A 27627-nucleotide genomic window follows, 5' to 3' on the forward strand; every position below is an offset into this window, starting at 1 on the left:
GTTACACAACCACGAAAGGTACTTAACACTACTGAACTGTATACTTGAAATTGGTTAAGACAGTAAATTTCACGTTACATGTATTTTACAATTAAAAAATGAATATTAAAAAGAGCATAAACAATGTTTATCAAAGAGATTGTACCTTGCACTTTAACCGTAGCCGACGTTGACGTGGTGCCATGGTCATTTGCTGCTATGCAGGTATAAATCCCGCTGTCCTGGGGCATCAGATTGCAGATTTTCAGGGTGATTTCCCCGGAATCACTAGGGACACCAAACGGATGCCTTTCAAACTCCAGTAAGACAACTGATGAGTAAAGGTACCTGGTGTGCTGAGCTGAATCCTTAGGTCCAAGGTCTAGTCCCTGTTCTGATACCTTCTTACACACCTTGGGTGATGACCTTCCCTCTCTAGCTGCCCAGTTCCATACAGAAGAAGAAAATTCTTACCATGCCCATCTCTCGAGTTGGTTGTAAATGAGGGACAGTAAAGGAGTAAAAGGAGATAAGAATTCGAATGTGGTTTGAAATATATAAAGTCCTGTACAAATACTGGTCCCCAATATTACTAGTATTATTGCTACTTTGCAGTATGGTCCTAAAATATTTTCAGTCTACAATGAATAATGTACCAGAAAATGGGAAGGCTAGAGAATGAAATGTTCAGGTGGTTCCCATCCTATGTGTGGGACCCTCAAAATAAGTGAGTTAAATAAAGGCAAATTCCTCTCCTAAATCACTTTCCCAGTAGTCCCAGCCTGGGGTCCCAGATGTCAAGAAAGACCTGCAATGAAAGGGTTAAATTTCGAAGTCACAGTCAGCTCCACACCTTCCCACTGGTTGTGACATAACCTGGTGATCTTCCTGAGCCTCACCACATACCAACTCTCCCATTAAGCTCCCTGGGGCCACTGAGATTTTACCACCTGGCCAGGTCACAGGCAAAAACCTGAAGTTAAAGGATGCAGTGTCTTGATCCTAAGTGTTCTTGCATAAATGTTTTCTTAAGCATCTAGGGCTTGGTACCACTTTTCCACGGTAAGCAGTGGTGTGCAAGAAAGTTTTTAATGAGTAGCAATCCACATTAAAGAATAATTGGAAGGCAGTCCACCAACTTTGGGTAAAGTCTTTGTATAGAAGCATGGCGGTGGCTGGATTTTCAGTTTTCTATTGCATACCTTGGAGTAAGTCATTTTTTAACCCCTGTTTTCGGCCCACCCACAGCATATGGAAGTTCCCAGGCCAGGGCTTGAATCCAAGCTGCATCTGTGACCTACGGGATCCTTAACCCACTGCTCCAGGCCAGGGATTGAACCAGCAATGCCACAGAGACAAGATGGATCATTAACCCACTGCATCACAGTGAGAACTCCCCTTTTTTTTTTTTTTTTTTTTTCCTAAGAAAGAGTTCTTTAGTCAAAGGAGGAATTGAATATATCACCATTCCACAGGCTCCCGAGGGGCATAAAGAGTCTGCACTGGAACAGGCTCAAGGGCATCTCTTCTCTTGAGAGACCAAGGAACCCGAACAGGAGCTGCATCCCGGACTCAGTTTCTGGGTACCAGACTCAGGTGCTGGGGGTGCTGATGTGGGGTCAGCTTACCAGGAGGAGACGGTGTACGTGGCTGAGCTGTTGTCGGTGTCCAGGATGTTCTGGTCTGGACCCTTCCAGGTGATGGTGGGCTTCGGCCGCCCACAGACTTTGCACTGAAGTGTCACTGTGTCCCCAAGCAAGCAGGTCACATCCACCAGGGGCACAAGGAATTCTGGGGCCACTGTGGTCAAAGCGACATAAATTTGCATCATTCAGAACAAACTTAGAATAAAACAGCTATTTTATAACACAGCCCTCTCATTCCCCACCCATGATCTGTAATTATTCAAATAACCTTCAGCTTAACACTGTAGAGTTACCTGTGTCCCATGAAAATGTAAAGTAATAAATGTTTATTTTAGGAACATTAGGGAATATAGATAAAAAATAGAAGGTAAGACTCCATGATGTCATCACACACAGGAGTTACTGTAAACAGTCTGGTATATATCTTTCAAGCTTTTCTAGAAACACTTTTTTTTTTTTTCTTAAAAAACATGGATCCTAGTATACATACTGCAAGTCGTGGTCTTTTTGGCCCTAAGAGTTTAGCCTAAACATTTTCCTTGTTCATAAGTGCAGAACCACATCACTAGGTTTAAAGGTGCTACCTCAGTGCTGGATTTGCCTCATTTATTTACCTGATCCCCATAGTCTCAATTCTATCACTTTTAACTCACCTTCTTGGATGAAATTTGGATTTAAGATCTGAAAAACACAAAGAAACAGAAAATTGCTTAAATCCTAAACTGCTAAAAGAGAACCCGAGGCTTTTAGCCTAGTGAGTACAAGGAAAGCACAGCCTGGGGAGAGAAGCCTGGCGCCCACCTCTGCTCGTGCCCGCATCCCTGTCACATCACAAGGGCACCTGGCCTACTTGCCCATCTGCTCTGACTGTTTGCATTCACCCCTGGGTAGCCCGGGCCCCAGGCAGGTTTACTGTGACTCAGAGCCGGGCTGCCTGCAGCCAGCGTCTCTGTCCTCCAGCAGCCCACTCGGTCTTCCTCCCTGCCATGCGCACAAGAACCCATTCTCCACCCCACCCCATCACCACCTCGACAGGCACTGAAGCATCAAGCATCATGATGGCGCTGATTCTTCCTGGCATCGGGAATTCTCACCAACAGAGGAACTGACATCTATTAAACTGGAAGGGTTGTGGACCTTAACTAACCTATGAGCTGGGGGAGTTCCAGCAGCTAAGTGCAGAGTTTGTCGGGTGGAAGAGGGAAGAGGGAGGTCCTGCCTGTCTATCCTGCCCCCTGCAGCATCCCCCTGTAGCCCAGCCCTCCCCAGGGCAATGCCACTGAGCAGCCTTTTTGGCTGCATAGGTGAGATAAGAGAGACTTGGGCTTCCCCAATGACTTGGCTGTTTGCTCCCATGGCTGGTTGGCAGAGCCACTGTTGGAGCCCTTTGTACACAGCAAGCTGCCCTGTGACACCATAGATCTTCACACTAGAAGGGAAAACCTCCCAGACCTTCTTGAGAAGATGGTCACCTTGTTTTTTTCTTCCATTGTGTATATTACCTCTAATCCAACAGGCTGGGATAAAGCCAAACAGGGTGGAAAAAAACCCTGGGCTTCAGGAGTTCCCATTGTGGCTCAGTGGAAAAGGAACCCGACTAGTATCCATGAGGATTCAGGTTCAATCCCTGGCCTCACTCAGTGAGTTAAGGATCCGGCATTGCCATGGCCTGTGGTGTAGGTTGCACATTCAACTCAGATCTGGTGTTGCTGTGGCTGTGGCTGTGGCGTAGGCTGGCAGCTGTAGCTCAGATTCAGCTCCTAGCCTGGGAACGTCCATGTGTTGCACCTGCGGCCTTACAAACCAAAAACCAAAAACCTGGGCTTCAGAGGAGAGGCTGGGGCACCCCTCTTTTGTTTAATATGATTTTATCCTCATTCCTTAAAATGTGCTATCATTATTTTCCTTCACTATAAAATGCGGATAAATAATCTCGTGCAGTGTTATCACCAAGATTGAATGAAATCATATGTCACACAATGCTTGACAAATAACAAGTATTTGATGACTATTTAAAGATTCTCTGATTCTAATCATCGCCCTTCTGCTAAGAGTTCTATTGTTGCAGTGGCTTATCTCTAATTGTTTATCTTGCAAACTTCTTCTTTCCTTCATAATGAAGCCAGGAGGCTCCTGTGCCTTACAGATCGCCTGATGGCGCAGTCACTTATTCCCGATGTCCTGTGCGAACTTGGTTTCTGTGTGGTGTTCCCTGACGCAGGAGCCATAGGAGCCCTTTGGAAAAAGATATTATTTCCTCCTTTGACTTCCTCTCTGCAAAACGATCACCCACACCTGCCCTCAAGGTTTTTCACAAAGCAGGCTGCAGAAAAACTCCTGGTATGTCATGTCCTAGGGCTGAGCGTCTCAATATTCTGACCACCACTGAGCCCTCTGCTAGTCCCAAAAGACCACTCACACCACCGCTGGCCAGCTTTCAGATCACAAAGTGGTTCTCAATCCTTCATGCAGGTGGCTTTAAACACACCAATGCCTGGGCCTCATGCCCAGAAATTCTGTTTTAACTGGTGTCAAGTAGGCTTGGGATCAGGAGTTTTGAAAGTGGCTTCAGGTGAATCGGCGTGCAGCCTGGTTTGAGGAAAGCCGCTGAAGGTTCGGTCTAAGCAAGGGAACTGATCTCAGATAAACTGACTTCCTGCCCTCCAGGCTTCTCTGGGGTGGGGCGGGCGATGCCATGGCATTTGGTAAAAGCAACAGCTTTTTGCACATCTTGGAGACCCCTGTATATGAGGAGCCCTTGGACCCTGGCCTGGGGGGTGGGGATTATAAAGAGTTGCTCCACTTGAACAATGAACTAGTACCCATGGAGGGCAGCAGAGCTCTGCTTGCAGGGGTGCTAAGGACCCATAAACTGACCCACCTGGCATGCAAGCAGTCCTTTCACAAAGAAAAGGAGACTAGTGGTATTTCCTAAACGTTAACAGCGGTTTTCTCAGGGTGATGGGATAAAGGGTGGCTATTCCCCTCCATTTGAAAACATTGTCTTCAAGCTGGTATAAGTTTTTGTAGATATGGAGATGCTAAGACACAGGTTTGACTTCAGGATTTATAAAACATCTGAAGGCTGGATGATTTTTTTGTTTTTTTTTCTTACCTGGGCTTTCCAAATATTCTGCAGTCAGTATGTTTCACTTTTGTCTTTTTTTTTTTAAGGAAAAAAAGGCACAGTCAGAGCTATCAGACTGTAGGATCTTCAAGGACAGGAACCATTTGTTATTTATCTTTGCACCTCAGGCCCCTAGACCCCCAGTCTACCACGTAATATTCAGGTAATACATGTTGGTTGAATGAATATTTGACCTATGTCTTCATTTCAGTTCTCCCATGAATTTAGGACTAATTCAAGCACAGAATCTGGAAATGGGATCAAAAGACCTACAATGTAATTACTTCCAGGGATATTACTAATAATACTTGACTAGAGTCTGTTTTCAAACACAATGGGATGCCAAGTTTGGAAAATTCTTAAAACCAATAAAACCCATGGCCTCTGAGACAGGAGGGTCTCAGGGGTGTGGGTGCAGGAGGGGTTGTTAACTCGGCGAGCAGAGAGCACACAGTACCCAGACTATAAGGCAGACATTGCCTTGAACATTCCTAAGCAGCTTAGACCTTGGTTTTATCTGTAAATCGGGGGCAATAATGTCCACCTGGAAAGCTGCTTGATGGAAGGACTTGATTTGATGAAGCTTTACTGAGCTGACAATTGGTTGGGGTGGTGGCCGCCAGGGGGCTCACTACCTCACTAGGCCAACAGTCTAGTGGGAGACAGAGAATTAAATGACATGCAGTATCCAGGCTGGTGGACACTGCATGCCATTCACCAGCCTTCAACAAACATGAAGCACCACCCTCCCCCTCGACCTACCCCCTACTCGATCAGAAGGCCTCTAGAGTCAAAAAGATTTGGGAATGCTGCCAGCTTTGTTCAATGCCCTGCATTTCTCATCTGGATAGGAATCCACAAGGGAGCAAGACAGAGTCCACACCAGGAGATGCTGAGAGGAGACAGATGACAAAGGGAAGAGAAAAATGGAGAGTTTCCTATGTTATCAAAATGTAAGGGGGGGGGGCGTTCCATAAATCTGCATTGTTGGTGCTTTTATAAATATCCCAAACTGAAGTTCCCGTGGTGGTGCAGCGGAAACGAATCTGACTAGGAACCATGAGGTTGCAGGTTCAATCCCTGGCCTCGCTCAGTGGGTTAAGGATCCAGCGTTGCCATGAGCTGTGGCATAGGTCACAGACGCGGCTCGGATCCTGCATTGCTGTGGCTGTGGTGTAGGCTGGCGGCTACAGCTCCGATTGGACCCCTAGCCTGGGAACCTCCGTATGCTGTAGGTGCGGCCCTAAGGCCCTAAAAGGACAAAAGACAAAAGACAAAAAAAAAAAAAAAAAAAATTCCCAAACTGCTGCTTAGAGAATTTCTTGCCTTACTCCTCTTTCTCACCATGACCCCAAATGTGTTAAGTGTATTATTAAACACCGGCACTGTTTAAAAAGACAATCTTCCTAGTTCGGGTGCAGACCTTAGTGGGGACATTGGAGGGAAAGGCTGCTGATGTGGCTCCCTTGCAGGTTCTCTCTCCGGAAGCAGCTTGTGGGAGGCACCCATCTTCATGCCGTTTGGCCGGCCCAGGTGTTACTGACAACTGTAATACCATCCCTGGCTTGTTCAGCCTCGCAGCATTGGCATAAACTACCCACAAACTCCTTCACTGGTTCCTCCAAGGCCCTGGGAGGAAGCGCCGAGCAGCAGTTACCAACTCCCCTTGTCAGAGGTGACGGGGATGCGTGTGTGAGATCACAGAGGCGGTGCCTGGGGACTGGCTCTGAGAGCTCTTTCCACCTCGAGGTCCAGGGCAAAGGCCAAGTCTTGGGAAAGGCTCTTGAGACTTTATCCTCGACGTCAAAGCCCTGCCTGCTGACCTTTGCTCCGCAGCCTTGCTCTCCAGCCCATCTTTCCCCAGTCCCTCTCTTCGACCTCCTCCAGCAAGGACCAGGAGCCCGGGAAGAATCCCTACCAATGTTTTCCTAACCCTGACTCCGGATCGTGCCCATAGACGATGCCCCCCTCATGTTTCCTCCTCTTCCTTTGAAACAAATCAGCGTGTGGACTGGAGGAGGGCCACCCTTCTCACACAGTATCTTTGTACTTGTCTCCAGCCCCCTGTGGACTACAAGGCCCATGCGGGCAAGGGCCACATTTCATTCACTGTCATTGCCTCAGAGTCTAACACGATATCTGGCACATAAGCGCTCTGCTGAATTTTGTCAAATCCGTAACAATTGTCAACGGTGGGCTCCTAACCGGGGGAGGGAGAGTTGAGAAAATGCCTTGTAAGGAACTTGGAGTGTTTTCCGGTTTCCATGAATCTGGAACATGACTTGTTCTGGGATCTCATTGGGTCTGAGTCAGGGTCTGAGGTTTAGCCCATTGTGATAGTCCCTCCTCTCTGCTCTCCCAGAGGCTGGTCCCCATGACACTGAGCACATGCTGCCATCCAGCATAACGTCCTCCCTGCACGATAACTGCCCTACCAGACTTGTTTTTTTGTTTCTTGTTTTCTTTTTGTTTTGTTTTTTTCTTTTTAGGGCTGCACCTGCGGCATATGGAAGTTCCCAGGCTAGGGGTTGAATTGGCGCTGTAGCTGCAGGTCTGTATCATAGCGAGAGCCACAGCAGATCTGAGCCGAAGCCTGCAACAATGCCAGATCCTTAACGCCATGAGCAAGGCCAGGGATTGAACCTGCATCCTCATGGAGACTACGTCGAGTTCTTAACCCACGGAGCCACAGTGGAAACTCCCCTACCAGACTTATGAACCTGCTGAAGAGCGTAACCTGCCCCTGCGTTTTAGGTACCCTCTGTCGTGTTGCTTAGCACCCTGCGTACAGTAGGCCAGGCAGGATTTGTTCAGTCACACTAACTGAGGTCACTCATGAGCAGACTCTAACCTGGGCCTTCTGACCATCTTGTCTAATGATCATGAGTGGTGTGGGCAAGGACCTGGGACCTGAAGGGTTAACCACAAGCTGCACGTTCCCTGAAGCCTAATGTTTTCCTTCCTTAGAAACACTTTGGGGGCCCATGAGGATGGGAAGGAAGCGGCAGCGGAGGGAAGATGACTTTGTTTCTATAAAATGCACGTTCTCTGGCTGGGAGACCTGCGTCCAGGAGGAGGAGGCTGTGTAGACCCTGTGGGCAACAGCTGTTAGGAATCTGGTTTTATTTGAACAGCAGAGGGCGGCAGGTGCCTCCTCCGAGAACCACCACAATGCAGCCCATGGCTAACTCTGCTTCTTCCTACTGGAGACAATTCCAGTCGTTTTTGCTTGAGTTTTCTTTAAAGTGGGAGGGTGGCGAAGCAACAGGAAAGGCTTACAGGGAAAATCAACCAGCAATGAATAACAAGCTGAGCTTGAGGAAATCTGGAGTCTATTTTTCTGGCCAGTCAGTATCCAAGATTCTGACTCCGAGACCTGAGAATGAGGGTGAAATCCTCATTAATCTAGAAAACCAGGTGTCAACTGACTCCAGAAGAAAAACACCTGTTTTTGCTAAATCCTTCATCACCTGTCACAAAACACAGTTCAAAGCTATATATTGAGAGTGCTGAGGGAACCAGGCTGGTCAGACAAAACAACGCAAATGTCCTAAACTCATCTCAGAGCTACCTTGAATGAAACATGATTTCTATACTCTGCCTCTTCTTTCTAGTCTCTTTGTGCTTGTTTCATGTGACTCTATGTTCAGAGAGAGCGGGAAAGGTATTTCAGATGATGAGATTTGGCAATAAAATTGGAAAACAAACAAATTGAGGTAGGATTTCTGGTTTGGAGGTTTAACCAAACCTTCATGTTTCCAATGTTGCAGACATGATTTTCTCAGTTTTTACAAAACATTTCTCTAAAAATTTAGAAAATAGTCCTACCTCCGCTTATCTCTAAGAGGGTATAAAACAAGCCACAATTTTTAAAAAAATCCAACACAATCCCAAACAGCAACAGCATCTCTCTTTGAACTAGCTCTTTATCGCCTAAGTATTTCCATTATCATTTAGCTCTGTTTTTCCTTCAACCACGATTTTTTTCTTTGACCCAATTGCAGTAGACACGTTTTAAAATCTACAAATGAGATTTAAAAAAATTATCTTCTTGCTACTGCTTTCTAACTTAATTGCACGGTGGTTGCAGTTTGGCCTATACAATACTGACTCGATTTTTGTTGGGATTTGTTCTATAAATAGTTGATGGTCACTTTTCATAAAAAGTTCCAGGTGTTTCTGAGAATGTATAAAGCATGAATTGTTGGGTAGAGCTGGGAATGTCCATGTGTTGAGCATATTAATTGCTTCGTGGGGATTTCTAATCCAAATCCCTTTCCTGGAGTTCCTGTCGTGGCTCAGCAGAAACGAATCTGACTAGTATCCATGAGGACACAGGTTTGATCCCTGGCCTCGCTCAGTGGGTTAAGGATCTGGCATTGCCGTGAGCTCTGGTGTTGCTGTGGCTGTGGTGGAGGCCAGCAACTGCAGCTCTGATTCCAGCCCTAGCCTGGGAATCTCCATATGCCACAGGTGTGGCCCTAACAAAACAAAACAAAACAACAACAATAAAAAGCAAATCCCTTTCCTATTCCTCCTTGATATTTTCCCTAGAGAACATTTAGGGTGTTCTTAAAAATAAAAAGGCTAAAATACAACTTTAACAGAATAAGGAAAAAAAACCTGTCACCTGTCACACAAAATAGCTGAGGAAAGGAACTGAACGGGGGTTTGCTGCTGTGCATGCAGTGGTCTCAGGGTGCTGTCAGCCCCCAAGAAGTCTGTCAGGAGGGGGCTTGGGTTGATGGGCAGGACGGTCCAGGGATGGTGATGTAACTTCCCTTCCAAAACCCACATTTCCATCTTGGAAGCCAAGACCCTGACTCTGAATATTCTAAGTCTTTATGGATAAATGTTCTGCGGTCTCATCCCTTAACAATCTGTCCTTGATCATACCCTACTCCTGAACTGCTGTTATTAAGTGAACCCACCTCCCAGTCTATGGACCCACACACAGCAGGTTAACTTTGCTCAGAGGACTTGGGAGAGCACAAGGTTGATTTGCAGGAATTCCCATGCCCAGTGTCCCTTCCCTGACGTCTGGAGCAGCACTCAGCCCCTTTCATTCCTACCTCCCTCATGGATCCTCCTCTGCCTTTAGCTGGCGCTCATGGCTTTCCCTATCCTGCCCATCAGGTATTTTCCACTTTTCACTAGGTCTATTACAACAGCCCCCCAACAGGCCTGCCTATCCCCTCTGTTCTCAGGTAGGTGCCAGGTATCCTCCTAAAGTCCAGAATGAATCATCTGGACTCCGCCTAACAACCTTCTACTGTTCCTCACTATCCAGTGGATCAAGTCCAGGCTTCCTAGCAAGTCTCTGGGGGCCTTCAGAGTCTGGCTCCAATTCACCTGCCGGACTTTATCTCCTACAACTCTTCTCACGTACCTAACACCACCCAGACAATGTTCTCTTCTCAAAATGTACCAGGCATTCTCATACCCCAGGGCCTTTGCTCCTGCCCTTTCCTTACCCTTGACCCTTCTCCCAGGCTGTTTACATCCCCCCAGTCCATCCAGCCCATCCTCTGCCATCAAGTGAAGTCAATGACCATGCTCACAGGTATCCAGGGAGACAGGTCGTGAATACACAACCATGGGGAAGGTACCTAACCTCTTTGCGCTCTCTCACCTGTAGAAAAATAATGATAATAATTCCTTTGTCATGAGTTGTTGGGAAGAAAGAACTCAAGTACAGAGCCACGTACATAGGAAAGGCTGATCAACAGTAGCCACTAATATTAGCCCAGTGCCCAAGTGGGTGTTTCCATATCCACTGAGTGAATAAATAAATGGCTCCGTGCTTCTATTAGATCAAGTTTCAAAATTTGCTATGGAATATAGGCATTTAATTAAAACTGCCTCCCTCCAGTGACGGTCAGCACAGGGAGGGACCAGCTCTTGCCTAATTTATTGCCGCTCCTTAGTGCTCACTGCAATGCCTTATGTTGGCTGACGTCTGTTAAACTGAATGGACTGACTAGAAAATCACGCCGAGGTAGCCTGTAGGTGAACCTTGACAGCAGTGGGTGTGGAGACGGGAGGGGGTGGCCTTTGCTCCTCTAATAGCTGGCTCTCCAAGCAACGGCTCCGGGGTCAATGGCACCTCATTATCTCAGTGCATGACATAAATGAAATCGGCTGGCCTGGGAAACCAATTCAAATGTTTCTGGCTCTTCAAACTGGACCTTTTCCTTGGCTGTGGTGGCTGGATGCCTGAGTCACTCATTAAGGGTGTGGGTGAGGCCAAGTAATTACCCCAACTATCAAGGGATTAAAAAAGTTGTTGAGGAAGAAATTCTCCCCGAAGCAGATGTGCAACCAGGGAAGGCCTGAACCCGACCTTAAGAAGATACCTGAGCCTCACTTGGGGAGCAGACTTCCTCCCACCACATGCTGCGTCTGGCCACTCAGAGCACCCCGATCAAGACCGGCTCTTGCTGTTGGTTGTAGGACCATGGCGCTTCTGAACCTGTGTCTTCCAGGAGGGTAAGAAAACCCTATCTTCCCCAAATGTTTGGAAGGAACAGAAAGCACAGCCAAAGTGACTCTGCAGTGGAAAAATCTTCTTCTTTTTGGTATTTTTGTCTTTTTAGGGCCCCACCTGCAGCATATGGAGGTTCCCAGGCTAGGGGTCTAATCAGAGCTACAGCTGCCAGCCTATGCCACAGCCACAGCAACATGGGATCCCGAGCCAAGTCTGCAACCTACACCACAGCTCACGGCAATGCCGGATCCTTAACCCACTGAGCAAGGCCAGGGATCGAACCTGCAACCTTGTGGTTCCTAGTCGGATTCATTAACCACTGAGCCATGACGGGAACTCCTGGAAAATCTTGTAATTAATTCTCCCAGGAGAGGAAAAGGCCAGCTGTGGCCAGCCAAGTGCCAGAATGAGAATCAACCGGCATGGAGAATTCAAACAAAGCTAGGCAAGAAGAGTGGGTCTCCGGGCCCAACCCATCAGATCTATGACAAAGAAAATATTTTGTAAAAATAAAATGAGAGGAATGTGATGCTTCACTTTCTTTTCTCCAAAGAGTTCTTTTCATTAAAAAAAAAAAATCTTTTTATAAAATGCAGAAACAGGCACCGGTGGAAACACACTGGCATTGCCAGAAGGTCAGACACCTGACTAGGGGTGTAAAAGTTTCCTTCGGGCTGTCTGGCCAGGTTATTTTGAAGCTCTGAATCTGGGACAAGTGGCCAGGGCAGCTGAGGTGGGAGCAGCAGGCTAGCTCTTTGAAGGTGTGATGGCTGGGGCTGGAGAACCGCACATTTGGGGAAGGAAAGAGGGGTCAGCTCTGGCCACGCAAGCTCTTCCTGGAGCCAGATGTGGACACTCCAGCTGGGGGGAGTACCCAGGCCCTTCCTGCCACATCCTCGGCAACGCAAGCTTCAGAGGCAAAGCACAGAATGGTCTATTCCTTCTCCTGAGGTCTCGTTGTTCACAGAGTCAGAAGTTTGGGAGAGTAGAGTCTTCTGCAATCACACCTTAGGTCTTCTTGGGGCTCAATGAGTTTGCATCCCTCATATAAACCGCCTGCCCTCAGAGCGGTGTGGCCTCCACAGAGAAACCCGATGCTCAGAGACACACGGGCCCCAGGCCTCCCAGCTGACAGTCCCAAGAACAGAGTCCTGGTTTTCTGGCTTCTAGTCCAGTGTTCTTTCCATGTGACGTGGCCTTTGTGTGCCTTTTATTTATCACACTTCAGTCTTGGAGAGCGGGGGTGGGCAGGAAAGATATTCCTCTTTGCTGAGCTGGAAAACTGAATAACAGATTCACAGGGAAAAGCTGGCACTAGAAGACAGGTGTCCTTGTCTGCCAGGATCTGTGTTTTAATGTAAAAACAACCTTGAGATGGAGGTGGGAGCTCCGAGAAGGGAGCAGGAGGGTGGAGGCGGGGGAACAGGGACCGGGGAACACCAGAATCGGCCTTTGGGGTCCTTATTCCTTTTTGAACAGAAAGTAACAACTTCCGCTGCCTCAGTTGCCTCTTCTAAAAGTTTTCCAAGGGGCTGGAGGGATGGAGAGTAAAGGGGAATTATCGTTTATGGGACCCAGGTTCAGTTTGGGATAATAAAACCATTCTGGAAATGAATAATGCTGACGGTTGCACAACTCCGTCAAAGTATTTGATGCCACCTTAGGGAGGTACGTGCTAAATTTTATTTCCTGTGTATGTTACCACAGTAAAAATAATAAAGAGGATAGGCTTAATGAGAGGTTTCCAAGGTTCTGTCAACTCTGAAAGTCTGAGATTCTTAGACTCATTGGAAATTTCCTTCCAAATTAGCTTCACCTTTCCAAGAGCTTTCTCTTCCCGCAGGATCCCAGCCTGGTTCTTACCCTAAAAAGCAACCCCCCTGAGCTCAGTATTCCATGGCTGGCATGATGACTGCACTTGGTCTGTGTCGTGAATGAGGCTAGCCCAGTGCTAAATGGCTGGGGCCCGATGCAGTCTTTCTGGAATCATGACAACCTCTTAGTCTGATCGTTTGACCATCTCTGCTAAACAAAAGTGGTCTTGGGGATTAAAAAAAAAAATGAAGATGCATTTAATGAATTGGACTTGACATAAAACCTGGGCTGAGAGAGTCTTTGTTCCTGAAGACAGAGGCCCAAAGCTGGGAGGCTGGTTCGGGCCTTCCTACTCCAGCACACGAAGCAGGCAAGGGGCAGCGCTGGCGTTGGAGGGTAGGTGCTGAAACCCCAGCAGCGACAGTTTTCAGACACCTTTTCAGAGGTGACATGGATGTGGGAAGCTGTAAGGCCTGGGTCCTAAGGGAAACCCAGTGCTCAGGAGAAATCCAGACTTCTTCTTCTTCTTTTTTTTTTTTTTTCCCCTTTTCAGGGCCCCAATGTGGCATATGGAGGTTCCCGGGTTAGGGGTCAAATTGGAGCTGTAGCTGCTGGCCTACACCACAGCCACAGCAACGCCAGATCCGAGCTGCATCTGCAACCTACACCACAGCTCATAGCAACTCAGGATCCCCAACCCACTGAGCAAGGCCAGGGATCGAACCCACAGCCTCATGGTTCCTAGTCGGATTCGTTTCCGTTGCGCCACAATGGGAACTCCGAAACCCAGACTTCTCAGAGATGGGTATTAGCTGAAAGGGCGGATGCCCGGCTTGTGGCCCTGGCTCCTGCCCAGGTGTCAGTGCAGACCCTGGACAGGGACAGGATGAGAAGTTGGCCAGTAGGCATGTAGTGCCTGGCCCACTATCCTGCCTGCCCGTCCTGTCAACAAAAGGCAATTGGCAGTCTCAACTCTATGGGGAAAACTTAATATTTGCTTGCTCCCGAGACAGCCTAGGGTTTGATTTACAGCCTGACTTGACTCTTCTTCCATGAGCGACATTCCTCTCGTATATGACACCCCCTCCCCACCCCCAGAGTATACTCAGTGCAGGGTAAAGAAGAAAGCTGAACTGTGGACAGATCCTTGTCATTTTTAGAACAGTCCCCTCTAGGGTGTGCCCACGGACCAGCAGGAGAGAAGGGGGCTTTAGGCCCCAAGGGGATCGCATAGACCCAGAGCCAATCCTGCAGTGGCTGGTGGCCTGGCTTGTGGTGCTCAGGGTGGGAGGTGGGGCTGGACTTGAGAATATTCACAAGCATGTCTCTAGAGGGGAAGGAAGGGATGTACACGTTCGAGCAGACTTGCCTCCCTTCACATAGCTGGGTGTTCTCTGAAAACTTCGTCAATCACACTCCTGGGCTTCAAGGTGCTTTATTTCCCTCTTAATTAACTTTCAAAGATGTGCCTACCTGCCTCCCTAAAATTGTATGTTGAGACCTATGCCAGACCTAGGGTAGTAAGTAGCTGGTGTGGAAGCAAAGACTCCAGGAAACAGCTCTTTAATGGACCCCTTCAATCCACCAAGTGAGAATAAGTAAAGAATGCACTGGAGGTGATATTTGTGCAGAGGCAGGAGAGAAAAGTCCATTCACGGCCAGGCTTGGAATCAACGTGCAGGCATCAGACCTAGAGCACAGGCAGTCAGCAGGGCGGGACTCAACATTTGGAGATCTAACATTGAGTGGAGCGTGGGGTGTGTGGCCAGGCTGTCAGCTGGGGTCCCAGGCCCAGGGGCTCTTCTGCAGTTCAGTGCAGCAGGGCACAGGGACACGCTCCCAGAGAGACAACCCCTATGACAGTCGCCAGGTTCAGAAGACAAGACGGAGGGTGGGAGCCAGTCTTGGCCTAGTAGTGATGCCCAGGCCTATAAATCAGCAGCAAGCGTCCTTTATGAGGTGACTGGCCCATCGATTTGTCAAATCGGGTCTTTGAGGGATGGCTCTTTTCAGTCGGCACTCCTAGCCATTTTCTTCTGCAATGGACGCTGCGATAAAGTTCTACCTACCTCTCCCTTGACAAAATTCACAGTTCCCATTAAACAGGTTGACTTTCTAAATCTCATTTGTTACCTGTCTATGAGAATACTAAACAAGCATTGCTAGGATCCCTGCTTTCCCTCAGCATCTGCTTAATAAGCTCAGGGTTCATTTCCACATGGCACACAGTCTGGATGAACACGCTGCTCCCCGCAAGGATCATCCATACGGAATGTACAAGGGCTGCAGGCACCTCTACTCCAGAAGCCTTGGATCAACCAGAATAGCTGCAGTTTCCAAACACATGCCCCCTCAGGAGATCCAGTTCTGCCTCAACAACTGTACTTGAAAACTTTTTGGACATGCACCAATGCAATTTTTGGCTTTACTCTGTTCACTGACTTCCTAACACCTTTCCTATTGCAGCCCTAGCACCTCCCTGGGACCCATCTCACTTGGCCCATGCAAAGGGCTGCAAGCCTTGGGTGAATAAGAACCCTTGAAATGCACGCAATTCCAAAACAGGGCTAAGATGCACATGCGCACACACAAGCTTTGGCACATCTAGATGTGGAACAGAGCCCTGGATTACATCAGTTAACCTCAGTGTATGTTACTCACCTGGCTCCATATCCCCCTCTTTTAAAGAGCAGAGTGGGAAGTCACTCTTCCCCCCCTAGTCCACCAGAGCTGAAAAAGGTCCCAGACTGCCTCCTGGAACCCAGATAACTAGCTTCCCTCCCCGCCTCCCCCCACTCCCCCTTGGTGCTGCCTGGACTTCCTCTATGTATTTGCAGGTGATTTTTTTTTTTTTTGTCTTTTTAGGGCCGCACCCATGGCACATGAAAGTTCCCTGGCTGGGGGTCGAATCAGAGCTAAAGCTGCCGGCCTACACCAAAGCCACAGCAACAAAGGGTCTGAGCTAAGTTTGTGACCTACCACAGCTCATGGCAATATCAGATCCTTAATCCACTGAGCGAGGCCAGGGATTGAACCCACATCCTCACGGATACTAGTTGGGTTTGTTACAGCTGAGCCATAATGGGAACTCCCTGCAGGTGATATTTTTAATATATGCGAGCAACACTTCAGTCTGGAGATACAGGTGCCATGAGGCACTGGCAAGCTGACAGGTGTGGGCTCCATGGGAGCTGGTTCCTATCCTATGAGATGCGAGGAAAGCAGAACCAGAAACCTCCCCCCACTTTCCTCATTCTCTAAGATACACTTAGGCTATGAATGTCACATCCACTTCCTCCCACAGGGGAGCACTGCACTGACCCACACCTGCCAGATTTAGTTCTGTGGCAATACCCACATCCGCAGGGGACTACTTTATCCTGGCAGAATTCCCACTTTAAACCGCTGGTCTCTGGCCTGCTTTAATTCAACTGGCGTCTTTCACTGCTGACTTACCCCTCCTGGAGCCATACGGTCTTACTTGGGTTTTGTGGTGGTTGGCATAATATGGTGGTGGCTTTCTTTGGGATTAGGTCAAATTACAATAAGAATAATAAAGGTTTATCTAGTTAAGTGAAAAGCAGAGGGCTTTACAAAGGAAAGGTGCTTTTTTTTTTTTTGCTTTGTTTAAAAATATTCTCTTTTTTGTGCACAGAGGAACTCTCTAAACGTTTACCCATTACAAAGGATGCAGGCACTGATGTGGAGAAAACATTTCAATTTACTCTGAAAGACAGAATGGCAGGGAAAGCCACCTCCCAGTCTGCTCCAATTCTCTGGTGTCTGTAAATTTATGATGCTTGTCACTCAGTGGCCAGCCATGTAAGAGTCCTATTTCTATATCCCCCTGCCCCCCGTCCCGAGTTCCCAGACTAGAAGGAGTTGGACGTTGACTCCGTGTTCTTGCTGGTTCCTCTCCCACATCCCCATAACCCTAGAGTATGAGAAAGGCGCCCAGGGCAGTGTTTCAGCCTCCTTGTCTTAGAGAGGCCTCTGCTAGGCCTACAGGAGGGAGGCTGTTACCAGGGCTCTTCTTCACGGCAGGCACAGCCACTGCCCAGGAGCACCGGGGGCCAGGCCGAAGCAGATTCTGGGGCTACTGCCACAGCTCATTTGCCATCGGCCAGCTACACACAGTGCCTCGGCGCCAGGTCATCCCCCAAACCATACCTACTCCATGAGTCTGCTGGCGCCTTGAGGGAGGAATAAGTCCCCAGAGAAGAACATAAAGGGGAAAGAACAAAGAGGGGAAGGGGAGGAAGGAGAACCTAAAATGAATGAGTTCTTATCCTGAGCTGGGAACCAACCACTCTTTATAACGCTCCTTCCCATAGAAAAATGTCTTCTAAGTTTCCAATAATGAAGTTGGATAGTTCTACACAAAGCCAAATCTGCCAAAGAGGAAAATATTAAGCAAGTCTTCAAGAAAACCAGAAGTTTTAAAAAAGACATCTGGGAAGAGTTTTCTATCAAAACCAAACTTAATAAAGTTGTTTTGTTTTTTAAGTGGAATAGGATACCCAGAGCTGCCCTAACAGCACAACTGATCTTTGACAGGCTGGTCACCTTAGCAAGGTCACTGTTACAGAACACATCAGAAAAGACAATCAGAATAGGAAAGAGGACAACAATAGCTGCTTCTACCTCCATGCTAGTATTAGGGTCAAGATCATCACACTCTGACTCCTCGGAACTGTTCGTCTCCTTGATGGGCAGCATGAGGAAGGGGGAAGAAAGAGAACACAGTTAGAACACAGGCAGCGTTGGCTAGAGAGCAGGGAGAACTTGAGAGAAGCACGGACAATGGGAAATCGGGCAGAGAAAAACGAGGTGCTGTAAAGGTGGGGTGCATATCGCCTAGCGCAGCAGCATGCTCTTTTCGGGAAGAGGAGGCTGGGATTGTGTACAGCCGCTCATCTCACAGGAAATAGCAATGGAAGCAACCAAATGATGCATGAGTGCTGTTGACTTTACATCGTTGTCTTCTGTGCAGCTGGACTCCCCACATGAGGGTGAGGGAGACAGTCCCATTTCTTTTCCCCAAGAAAGACATTAGAATGGATTTTGATGGTTACTTTGCTCAGGAAGGGAAAAATGAAGGCTCAGGGAGATAATCACACATTATAACAATATTAAGCCTCAGTGGTCTACTTCCCACTGTCCAGAGGCAGATCTTATCAGAGGACCCAATGGAAAGAAAACAGATTACATCATTCCAAGACGGGGGTAACAAAGGTTTGCCAAAACTTAGGATCGGTGAGTTCATTGTAATAGTTGGATTGTTACAAAGCCAGAACTTGGGCTTCATCAATGTGCCTCCTTTCTCTGCTCATGCATAAGCCTGAAGGGTGATACTGTATGCATTCTGGGGAAAAGAAACAAAACTTTATCAAGGACCCAGGAGCCCTTAAATTCCAAACCTCAGACTTCAAAGGGTTGAAGGTTTGGAAAGCATCTCTAAGCTTTTTATCCTGCATGTATTTTCAAACCTAGGAGACTGAATGGGTGGCTCTGAGAACTTTAGTATGAACCAAGCATCTTGCATTTCTAAGAAAATAAATAATACTGCAGATAATTTTGCTATAAAACATCTGCATTATATAAGGAGGAGGGTATAAAAGAAAAAAAAAGAGATACTTACTTATTTGAATCGAAGTTGCCAGGAGAAATAAAAAATAAAAAATAAATTGATCTCGCATGCAAAATCCTGCTAAACTACTTCCCTTCTGGTCCCATCCACCCAAGTTGCCTCGTGAGAATGCTGCAGGGTGGGAGTAGATGAGAGGTCGGACACAGCTCCGGAATCCCTTACTCACTTTAACAGAGACTTTGTTGCCCAGAATATCCTTGGGTTTACGAGGCCCTGTGGCTTCATTTTTACCCGTGTTCTCCACTTCTGCCCGCTTTCTCATGCGTAGAGTATGCCATGAACATGACTTCCTGTTGTACCAAAAAATGCACCAATCAAAATGGCAGGTCAGGGCAGAGGGAGGCGGTGGGTGGGCTTGCCACCCTTGGGTGAATTAGCAGGTGAGGGGCTCCAGTCAAGCCCCGGCTTCAGAGGCCCTGGACCTGCACACCAGCTCCTGCAGTGGCTGGCAGCGGATCTCACCTCCAACAGGAAGTGAGAAAGGATGAACTCGGACCCCTTTTGTGAGCTGTGCAAGGTTGGTTGTAGCATTTGAGAAAAGCATGAGGAGAGAGTTATTCAACTCTGCCAAGGGAAGTTTTGATATCATGTGGATGAGGCCTTAGAGGACTCAGGAATTGCCTTCCTGAAGCGTATGATAGAAGGGAGAAGACTGGGGGTGGGGGGTGGGGAATAAAATCAGAAAGATGGAGTTCCTGTCGTGGCTCAGTGGTAACGAACCTGACCAGTATCCACGAGGATGCGGGTTTGATCCCTGGCCTTCCTTGTTCAATGGGTTAAAGATCCTGCGTTGCCATGAGCTGTGATGTAGGATCCGGCATTGCTGTCGCCGTGGCTGTGGCTGTGGCCGGCTGGCTATAGCTCCAATTAGACCCCTAGCCTGGGAACCTCCATATGGCACAGGGGCGCCCCTAAAAAGACCAAAAAAAAAAAAGGGAAGGGAAGGGAAGGATATTCTGTAGTATATAAGCTACTGGTACTTTCCCAGGATCAGATATAAAAACCTAAAAAGATGATTTTGAGGTTTCCATCTCATTATTGTGTCTGGACTGTGGCCACTCCCAAACACTGTAGGACAGGTAGGAGGGTCTAAAGCATTTGACTTAATACACTGGTGAGCATCACTCATTTATTAGGATGTTTTAGGATGAAGTCCTCTCGGTCTGTGTTCTCCACATCACTCAGTGTTTGTGAATACAGGGCTCTGACAACCACAAGAGGTTCTTGAGTTTTCCTCTTGGGAGGAGACTCGACACTCGGTCTCAGGGTGGCAACGCCCTTTCACACTATTCTAACTTCTTTCTTCTCACGAGGGGGTAGGGAGCTATTTCTTCATGGACCTGTAACAAGGGGCTCAGAGCAGAGCTCTTGAGTTCTGCATATGTCAGGACTCAAAGACAAAGACACCAAAAGCCAAGTCACAGACAGTATGAGGGACCCTGCGCAGGCATCATCAATTTCAGGGGTGGTCACAGAGTTTGCAGGAGCTTCCATCATATCTGGAATAAGTGAGGTTGGCTTCCCTTAAGTGGCTCCTTGTCAAATTTAGGCCTATGCGGACAGGCCTAAATGGAAAGAACCTTCATTAAGGGAGAGAGGAGAGAGAGCGAGGTCTACGGGATATAGGAGGAAGGAAGATGCTCGAAAATGTGTAACATTTCCTCCACAAAACCCCACAAAAGTCAGAGATTTCAGAGTGCCCTGGGGAGGTTCTCGAAATATATGTCACTTACACGGAGGTTTGACAATCAACTTTCTGAGGAGGAAAGAGCAACCATAGTCAAGTCCTCAAATATTTTTGGGAAAGCAGGCACCTTCAAAAGGTAAGAAGGAATCTCTTGGCCAGACCTTCTCTTGTTCCTCCTAAATGGGCGGCCCCCCCCAGGATCCCCCACAGAGCAGTTCCTCACTCCAACTGTGGTTGCTGAGTGAGAACCAGTCATGGCAACTAACCTCAGACAGTATCCCTCTTAACTGCAGGATTTCATCCCACATCTGTATCCCCCAAGCCATGCCCCTGACTCATTCTGAGAACTTCTTGAGTCAGGGAGGTCCCAGCTGAAAAGACTCCCAGGGTGGCCAGCTCAGCGTATACGTGCATGAGTGTGGGGGTGTGTTCCTAAGTTTATCACAACCCTCCGGGTCGGTCAAGTGTGCTTGGTGAGACACGAGAAGGGTTACGAGTAAGGTTCAGAAGGAAGGCTCAGAGTAATACAAGTAGCAGGACACACTCAATTTCATATTCTTCTTCCGAGAAGAACATGTCATCATGGTTTGGGCAGTTTCCATCTCTTGGCCCCGGGCCCTGGGACTGATGTGGAAAGAGGGTTTCAGGGACATTTATCCTGTAGGCATCACAACCAACTCTGATCGCTGTGGTTACAGCAGCCCTGGGGAGGGGGCGGTGAGTGTCCTTCATGGACAGTGACAACCACTTTCGGTCCATTGCTTTGCTCTGTCGCCACCAACCCTTGTGCAAGAGCGGCTGACAAGGAACCCAATGACCAACTGGTATTGGAATCTGCTCTCTTTTGCCCAGCCTGACACCCCTCCTACCATCCCTCCCATGGAAGGTGTGAAAAAAGTGACCAAAAGATGCACGGGTGAGACGGGAGAAATGCTGAGTGTTTGCATAATTAGATCACAACCCATTATGAGCTGGCTAGTTCTGTAAGCCATTGACTGAGAAGACCCTCAATGCTTTGAGGGGCTCCTTTCCCAAGGCTCTGTAAAAGGTCCTGAAACCAAGTGTCTTTAGGATACAATGAATTGGGCCTATTACCCTCGGGGGCCACCACTGATTTCTTGCTAGGCCTGTGGTTACCTAGAAAGGCCAGGGCAGGGTCGGCAGCCTCTGCTCCCTGAACTAGAGAAAGTGCTGAGGAGGCACAGCTCTGTGAGTGCTCCTGCTCAGACATCTCATGGGAGCTCCTTCACACCTGCCATGGGTGACCAGGTGGCATGGAGAGCTTTCTATACATCGTTGATTCACATGAGCACCTCAAGGTTGCCCAGATGGACAGCATGCTAGCTACAGCATCCTTTATCTGAGAGGTTAGGGAGGACCCACTGGGGGGCTGTTTTGAAGGGAAGCCTAGGGTTGGAGCTTTGGTGACAAAGGTACTTTCTGTGTAGGGAAAAACTGCTAATATATTCAACCAACTCCTAAAATAAAGGGAAAAAAAAAGAAAAAAAAAAAAGAAGAAGAAGAAAAGAATCATTTGTACATGTAAAAGTCCCAAAAGAGTGAAATGAGGAAAAAGGGTCAACTAGTCTTTCACCTCATTAAAACATGCTCATGGTGAAAATTTATTTTACATATTTAAAATAGTACAGTTAAAATTATTACATTACAGGTACAATGATGAACATTGTGACTCTCCATCATATTGCACAGCCTGACTTCATCCGTATGGGTTTCTTTAAATAGTGCAAAATACTTTACACAGGAATGTGTTTGGAAGGGTCTTTGCAACCAAAATAAGGAAAAGAAATATCTTACAAATTACCATGAACATATATTAAAGTGACAGGGGAGGGGGACCGTTTTAAAAAAAAAAACTTACAATCTGTACAAAGGAATTGCCATCGACAACCAAAAAGTTTCCTCTCTCCTGGGAGAAGCAGCAGGCCTCTGACCTATACAGGTCTGGCATTTGTGCCAAGGTCATTTTTTGGTGTCAATCAAAAAAAATATATATATACCAGTAACTTAATACAATATAAATAGAAGTCCAGTCCAGTGAATCCTGTGGTAGCTCAAATGGAGAAACAGGAGGCATGCCTTTTGTCACCTAGGGTTTCAGTAGGGTTCTTTTCTTAACAAGGGCAGGGGAGGGAGAAAAGAAAAAAAAAATAAACAGAAAATTATAAATGAAAAGGAAAGAAAAACCACTGCCATTACCACCACCAAAAAAACAAACAAACAAACAAACAAACAAAAAACAGGGAAATTTGAATAATCCAGCCCGCTGCCCCATAAGCTGCTTGTGGTTCCAGCACTCAAACACTGGCTCCGGTGGCACTGTTGAGAATAAGCAGCAGAAATTCCCTACCATGTGTTTGCATTTTTTGTGTTCTTTGTTTTGAATTTTTTTAATCCACATACTCCTCTCCCGGGGAAGCCAACGAGGCACTTACTTGATGCTCCCGTCACTATTTTCTGCGGCTGCCGTGGCTTTGGTGAGGGGCGCCAGGATGCTGCCTGGGACCCAGCCCTCGGCGGCGGGGGAGTGGTCACTGGCGGGCTGGTACACCAGGCACATATTCTGCTGGTTGACGGCAAGGACCTGGACCACCTCACCTTGGCTCACACAGATTTCATTCTCCTTCAGTGCATAGTAATCTTTGATCACGGCCATGGATGAGGCCCCATTGCAGCCTCCCAGGTCGCTCTGCCAGGAGACAAGGAGGAGAGGAACAGAGACACAGGAAGGCTGCTTCGCACAGCTTGCTCTGCATCCTATCCTGTGGTTCAAAGCCAACCCCACCACTAGCAGGGTAAGGGCAGGCAGAAGATTATCTTGAGAAAAGACATTATATTCAGAAACGAGCTCTGCGAATGTGGTTTCTGGTGATGTGTCATTAATAGTACAATTAAGGATGAAAAGGTGGAGATACTGTCCAGGCTTAGATAACGGATGAACACGCCTTCCACCTGGAAGTCCTCCTTAGCATGCACCTTCCCACCAGCATCCTCTAGCTCACGGGAGGAAGAGTGTGGCACAGGCACAGGGATGCATAAGCACCTGGGCAGAGTGAGGTCAGGGCAAAGGGCAGGTCAGCGGTCACAACTCCCCAGGGAAAAGAACACAGACCCTTTGGTAAATTTTTTTTTCCTTCCTTTTGAAAAAGCTCGGGTCTAACTCTACTTTCTGACCCTCTCTGAGACAGGAGTAACAATGAGACATTTGCCCAATTCAAAGGCAACGCTATGACCTACCCTGACCCAACTCCTATGGGAACACAACTCCTCCAGTCCCCCCTGAATTCATTAATACGAGGGGTCCTGCCTCCATGGTATTTTCACATGACTGCACCAGGGAGGCTGCTTCTAAACAGACCTGGAACTCTCACGGAGGCCTGGTTGCCTCACAGAGCATGGTGAGGGCCAGAAATTCTTCAGTAAGTTAGTATGACTTCAACGTATTCACCAGGGCAGGGGATTTTCTTAAGACGAAAAAATCATTTCCAGGTGATGTGATAAAACAGGTCAGTATACTTACTCTAACACAGAATTGAACTTAGACATTAAGAACTAATTTTTTGGAGTTCCCGTCGTGGCGCAGTGGTTAACGAATCCGACTAGGAACCATGAGGTTGCGGGTTCGGTCCCTGCCCTTGCTCAGTGGGTTAACGATCCGGCGTTGCCATGAGCTGTGGTGTAGGTTGCAGACACGGCTCGGATCCCGCGTTGCTGTGGCTCTGGCATAGGCCGGTGGCTACAGCTCCGATTCAACCCCTAGCCTGGGAACCTCCATATGCCGCGGGAGGGGCCCAAGAAATAGCAACAACAACAACAACAAAAAAGACAAAAAAAAAAGAATTAATTTTTTAATTGAAAATCTTTTTTTTCTTTTTATGGCTGCACCTATGGCATATGGAAGTTTCCATGCCAGGGTTTGAATTGAAGCTGCAGATGATGCCTCTGCTCACAGCCACAGGAACGCTGGATCTGCGCCGCATCTATGACCTACAAAGCAGCTTGTGGCAATGCTGGATCCTTAACCCACTGAGTAAGGTCAGGGATGGAACCCACATCCTCATGGCGCCTATGGTGGGTTCTGAACCCGCTGAGCCACCATGGGAACGCCCATAGTTAATTAAAAAAAATGAATATCATCTAATAATTTGGGTAAGAAAAATAAACTATAAAGTGGAGACATGCAGGTAAAAAATGTGGATGTTCCTCTTCACAGACTCATTGAGTTTTAGAGGAAACTGAGGCCTGGTGAGATCAGATCACCTGCTGAGGCTCTACAGAACGTCTCAGGGTGCTGAGCTGCAGAATTTGGAATGGAAATCAGATTGCCTAATTCCCGACCTAGCACTTTCCCATTTGTTGCCATTCCTACTACCCTGGAGGGTCGAAACAACTATGTAGACTTGGTCTATGGTTGCATCGATGACTACCCGCGTGGTGGTGTGTGAATCACGGATGATCTGGGATACATGTCTAATCCAAGGCGAGTCTCCCCCATCACACACTGACGAACAACTTCCCATGCTGCATGAGCCCACGGATGGTGAAGAGCTGTGAGCGCGCTTCAGCGACTCCTCATAGCAAGGGCCATCCTGGAGTTCCCATGGTGGCTCAGCAGGTTAAGAACCTGCCATAGCCTCCGTGAGGATGTGGGTTTGATCTCTTGTCTTGCTCAGTGGGTTAAGGATCTGGTGTCGCTGGAAGCTATAGCATAGGTAACCGATGTGGCTGGGATCCCGTGTTGCTGTGTCTGTAGTGTAGGCTGGCAGCTGTAGCTCCATTTGGACCCCTAGCGGGGGAATTTCCATATGCTGCAGATGTGGCCATAAAAAGAAAAAAAAAAAAAAAAAAGAAAGGGCAGTCTCTTCAAGATGGGAAACCCTAGGGCTATGACTTTATTTATTTATTTGGTCTTTTTGTCTTTTTAGGGCCCCACCCAAGGCACATGGAGGCTCCCAGGCTAGGGTTCTAATTGGAGCTATAGCTGCTGGCCTACGCTAGAGCCACAGCAATGCAGGATCCAAGCCACGTCTGCAACCTACACCACAGCTCATGGCAATGCTGGATCCTTAACCCACTGAGCGAGGCCAGGGATCAAATCCGAAACCTCATGGTTCCTAGTCAGATTCGTTTCTGCTGCGCCACGATGGGAACTCTGTGACTTTTAGATGAGATGATCCACACCACAATGCCTCTGTTTGCATAATTGCCACTACTAAATTACCTTATATTTCTGTAGTGTTTCTACAGATGACAATAGCCCTTTAACACAGAGGGCTGAACTGGGAAGGGTGGGGGAACTGGTCTAAGTCACTTGATTTACAGGGGAAGAAAGAGAAATCACTGGGACTAGGCTGCATTGAGTGGATGTTCCTGCTAAAATGACCAGCCTGAAAAGATGCTACTTTCTAAAGTAAGCCTAGAGCCTATGCCCTCAAAGTGGTGAGGGTGGCAGTAATGGGCTGTCACTTACCTTGCTGGGCTCAAACTTGTCCCCAGCCTGGTGGTAGTCAAAGCCCGGACTGCCATTGGAGGTAGATATCTTCAGGGGTGGCAGAGACGGGTTATAGCTGGAGCCCTTTGGGGGCTTCTCAGAGCCCACGGGGATGGAGGAGTAGGGCCTGGGGCTGGCCTGGGGAACCCTGGCAGGCTGGGACCTCATCACGGCTGTGCTCCTTTCTTTCCTCTGATACTCAATGGGCGACTGTAGGGCTGCAGGGTAAGAGCAGACCATTAGTGTAAGCATTGGAAATCCTGAGCGGACCTGAAGGCTTCTAAGATACAGTCTTTGCGCACAGCAGAGTGCGGATACACGAGGAAGATGCTGCCTTGTTCTTAAGGAACATATAATCTACTGAGAACTATCTTTAGTTTAGTTTAGTTTTTTTGTTTGTTTTTTTAGGGCCGTGCCCATGGCACATGGAGGTTCCCAGGCTAGGGGTCGAATCAGAGCTGCAGCTGCCAGCCTACGTCACAGCCACAGCCACATGGGATCTGAGCCGTGCCTGCAACCTACACCACAGTTCACGGCAACACCGGATCCTTAACCCATTGGGCGGAGGCCAGGGATTGAACCTGCAGTCTCATGGTTCCTGGTCAGATTTGTTTCCATTGTACCACGATGGGAACGCCCTTGTTTTGTTTAAGTAATGAAAGTGCACAAACAAAATTGTGCTATATGCAGAGTCCCATTACAGCTCGGCAGGTTAAGGACTTGATGTTGTCTGTGAGGATATGGGTCTGATCTCTGGCCTTGCTCAGTGGATGAAGGATCCAGAGTTGCAGCAAGTTGCAGCGTAGGTGGCAGATGTGATTTAGATCTAGTGTTGCTGAGGCTGTGGTGTAGCCTTCAGCTGCAGCTCCAATTCCGTGGCCTGGGAACTTCTATATGCCATGGGTGTGGCTGTGAAAAAAAAAAAAAAGGTGCTATATGTGAGGGGAAACTTTTGTGCAAAAAGAGGAAGAGAGGGCTCTGTCATATGTGTGCAAATGGGTGGACACAGGTATGGGTGGTAATAAAGAGCTTCAGAAACTGCCAGCCTTTAGGCCCTGACATGCAGGTTCTACAGGAAGGAAGCAAGTGTGAAGTGGGTCTGGGGACCAGCATGGAGCCAGATTCCCCGGAGCAAAGGGTCAGGGGTCTCCTCGGAGGAAGAGGAGATGATACAGGTGAGGGAGGTTGCGGGGCCATGGTGAGACAGATCTAGAAAGCCAGGTGAATGAGTCTGGATTTAATTCCAAAGATCATGGAAAGTGATTGAATTAAGTGAACTTGCAAGTTTTAGATTCAGGTGCTAGCAACTCAGCACCAGCTAAAGACCATCCACCTTGCAGCAGATGGGGGGAGAGACTGGTCAGGCTGATTAGGGGCCATGAGATGGTAGCATGGGAGAGGCTGAACCCGAACAGAGTCTTGGGAGAGAGTAAGCGGTGCGGTGCAGCAAGCACTCCAGAGGAAGCTGAGGCTGACAGCCCCCATGGGAAAAGATGGCAAGAGTCGAGGGTCACTTGGGTTTGGAGGTTGGGAGAAGAGTGCTCCGTGGGGCTCAAGAGACAGAGGAAAAGCTACTTTGAAGGGAAATGTGAGTTTTGTTTTACTCTCTCTCTGAATGATGCTCTCTCTGGGAGGTGACTTTAAGACAATGAAGTTCTAAGGTCTGAGTATGAAAGAGGTACAGCCAGGCAAAAGCCATACAGGTCAAATTCTATTAACAATGACTT

General features: G+C 47.9%; 1 protein-coding gene across 8 annotated transcripts in view; it reads right to left on the bottom strand.

The window, feature by feature from the left end:
- KALRN (kalirin RhoGEF kinase) overlaps nucleotides 1-27627 on the bottom strand; it is a 697683-nt gene that overhangs the window by 17523 nt on the left and 652533 nt on the right. For 3 of the 8 annotated variants that reach the window (XM_047790542.1, XM_047790550.1, XM_047790555.1), the window contains 7 exons: nucleotides 25880-26118; nucleotides 22845-23098; nucleotides 18871-18994; nucleotides 17699-17758; nucleotides 2279-2306; nucleotides 1608-1779; nucleotides 146-267 (listed from right to left, as the gene is read on the bottom strand). In XM_047790542.1, the coding sequence (XP_047646498.1) occupies nucleotides 146-267; nucleotides 1608-1779; nucleotides 2279-2306; nucleotides 17699-17758; nucleotides 18871-18994; nucleotides 22845-23098; nucleotides 25880-26118 (999 nt within the window). Of the gene's footprint in view, nucleotides 1-145; nucleotides 268-1607; nucleotides 1780-2278; nucleotides 2307-16847; nucleotides 17759-18870; nucleotides 18995-22840; nucleotides 23099-25879; nucleotides 26119-27627 lie in introns of those variants that run through there. The other 5 variants (XM_047790514.1, XM_047790533.1, XM_047790523.1 and 2 more) reach the window with 3 other exon arrangements.

This window comes from Phacochoerus africanus, chromosome 1 (assembly GCF_016906955.1).
Source record: "Phacochoerus africanus isolate WHEZ1 chromosome 1, ROS_Pafr_v1, whole genome shotgun sequence".
Lineage (NCBI taxonomy): Eukaryota > Metazoa > Chordata > Mammalia > Artiodactyla > Suidae > Phacochoerus > Phacochoerus africanus.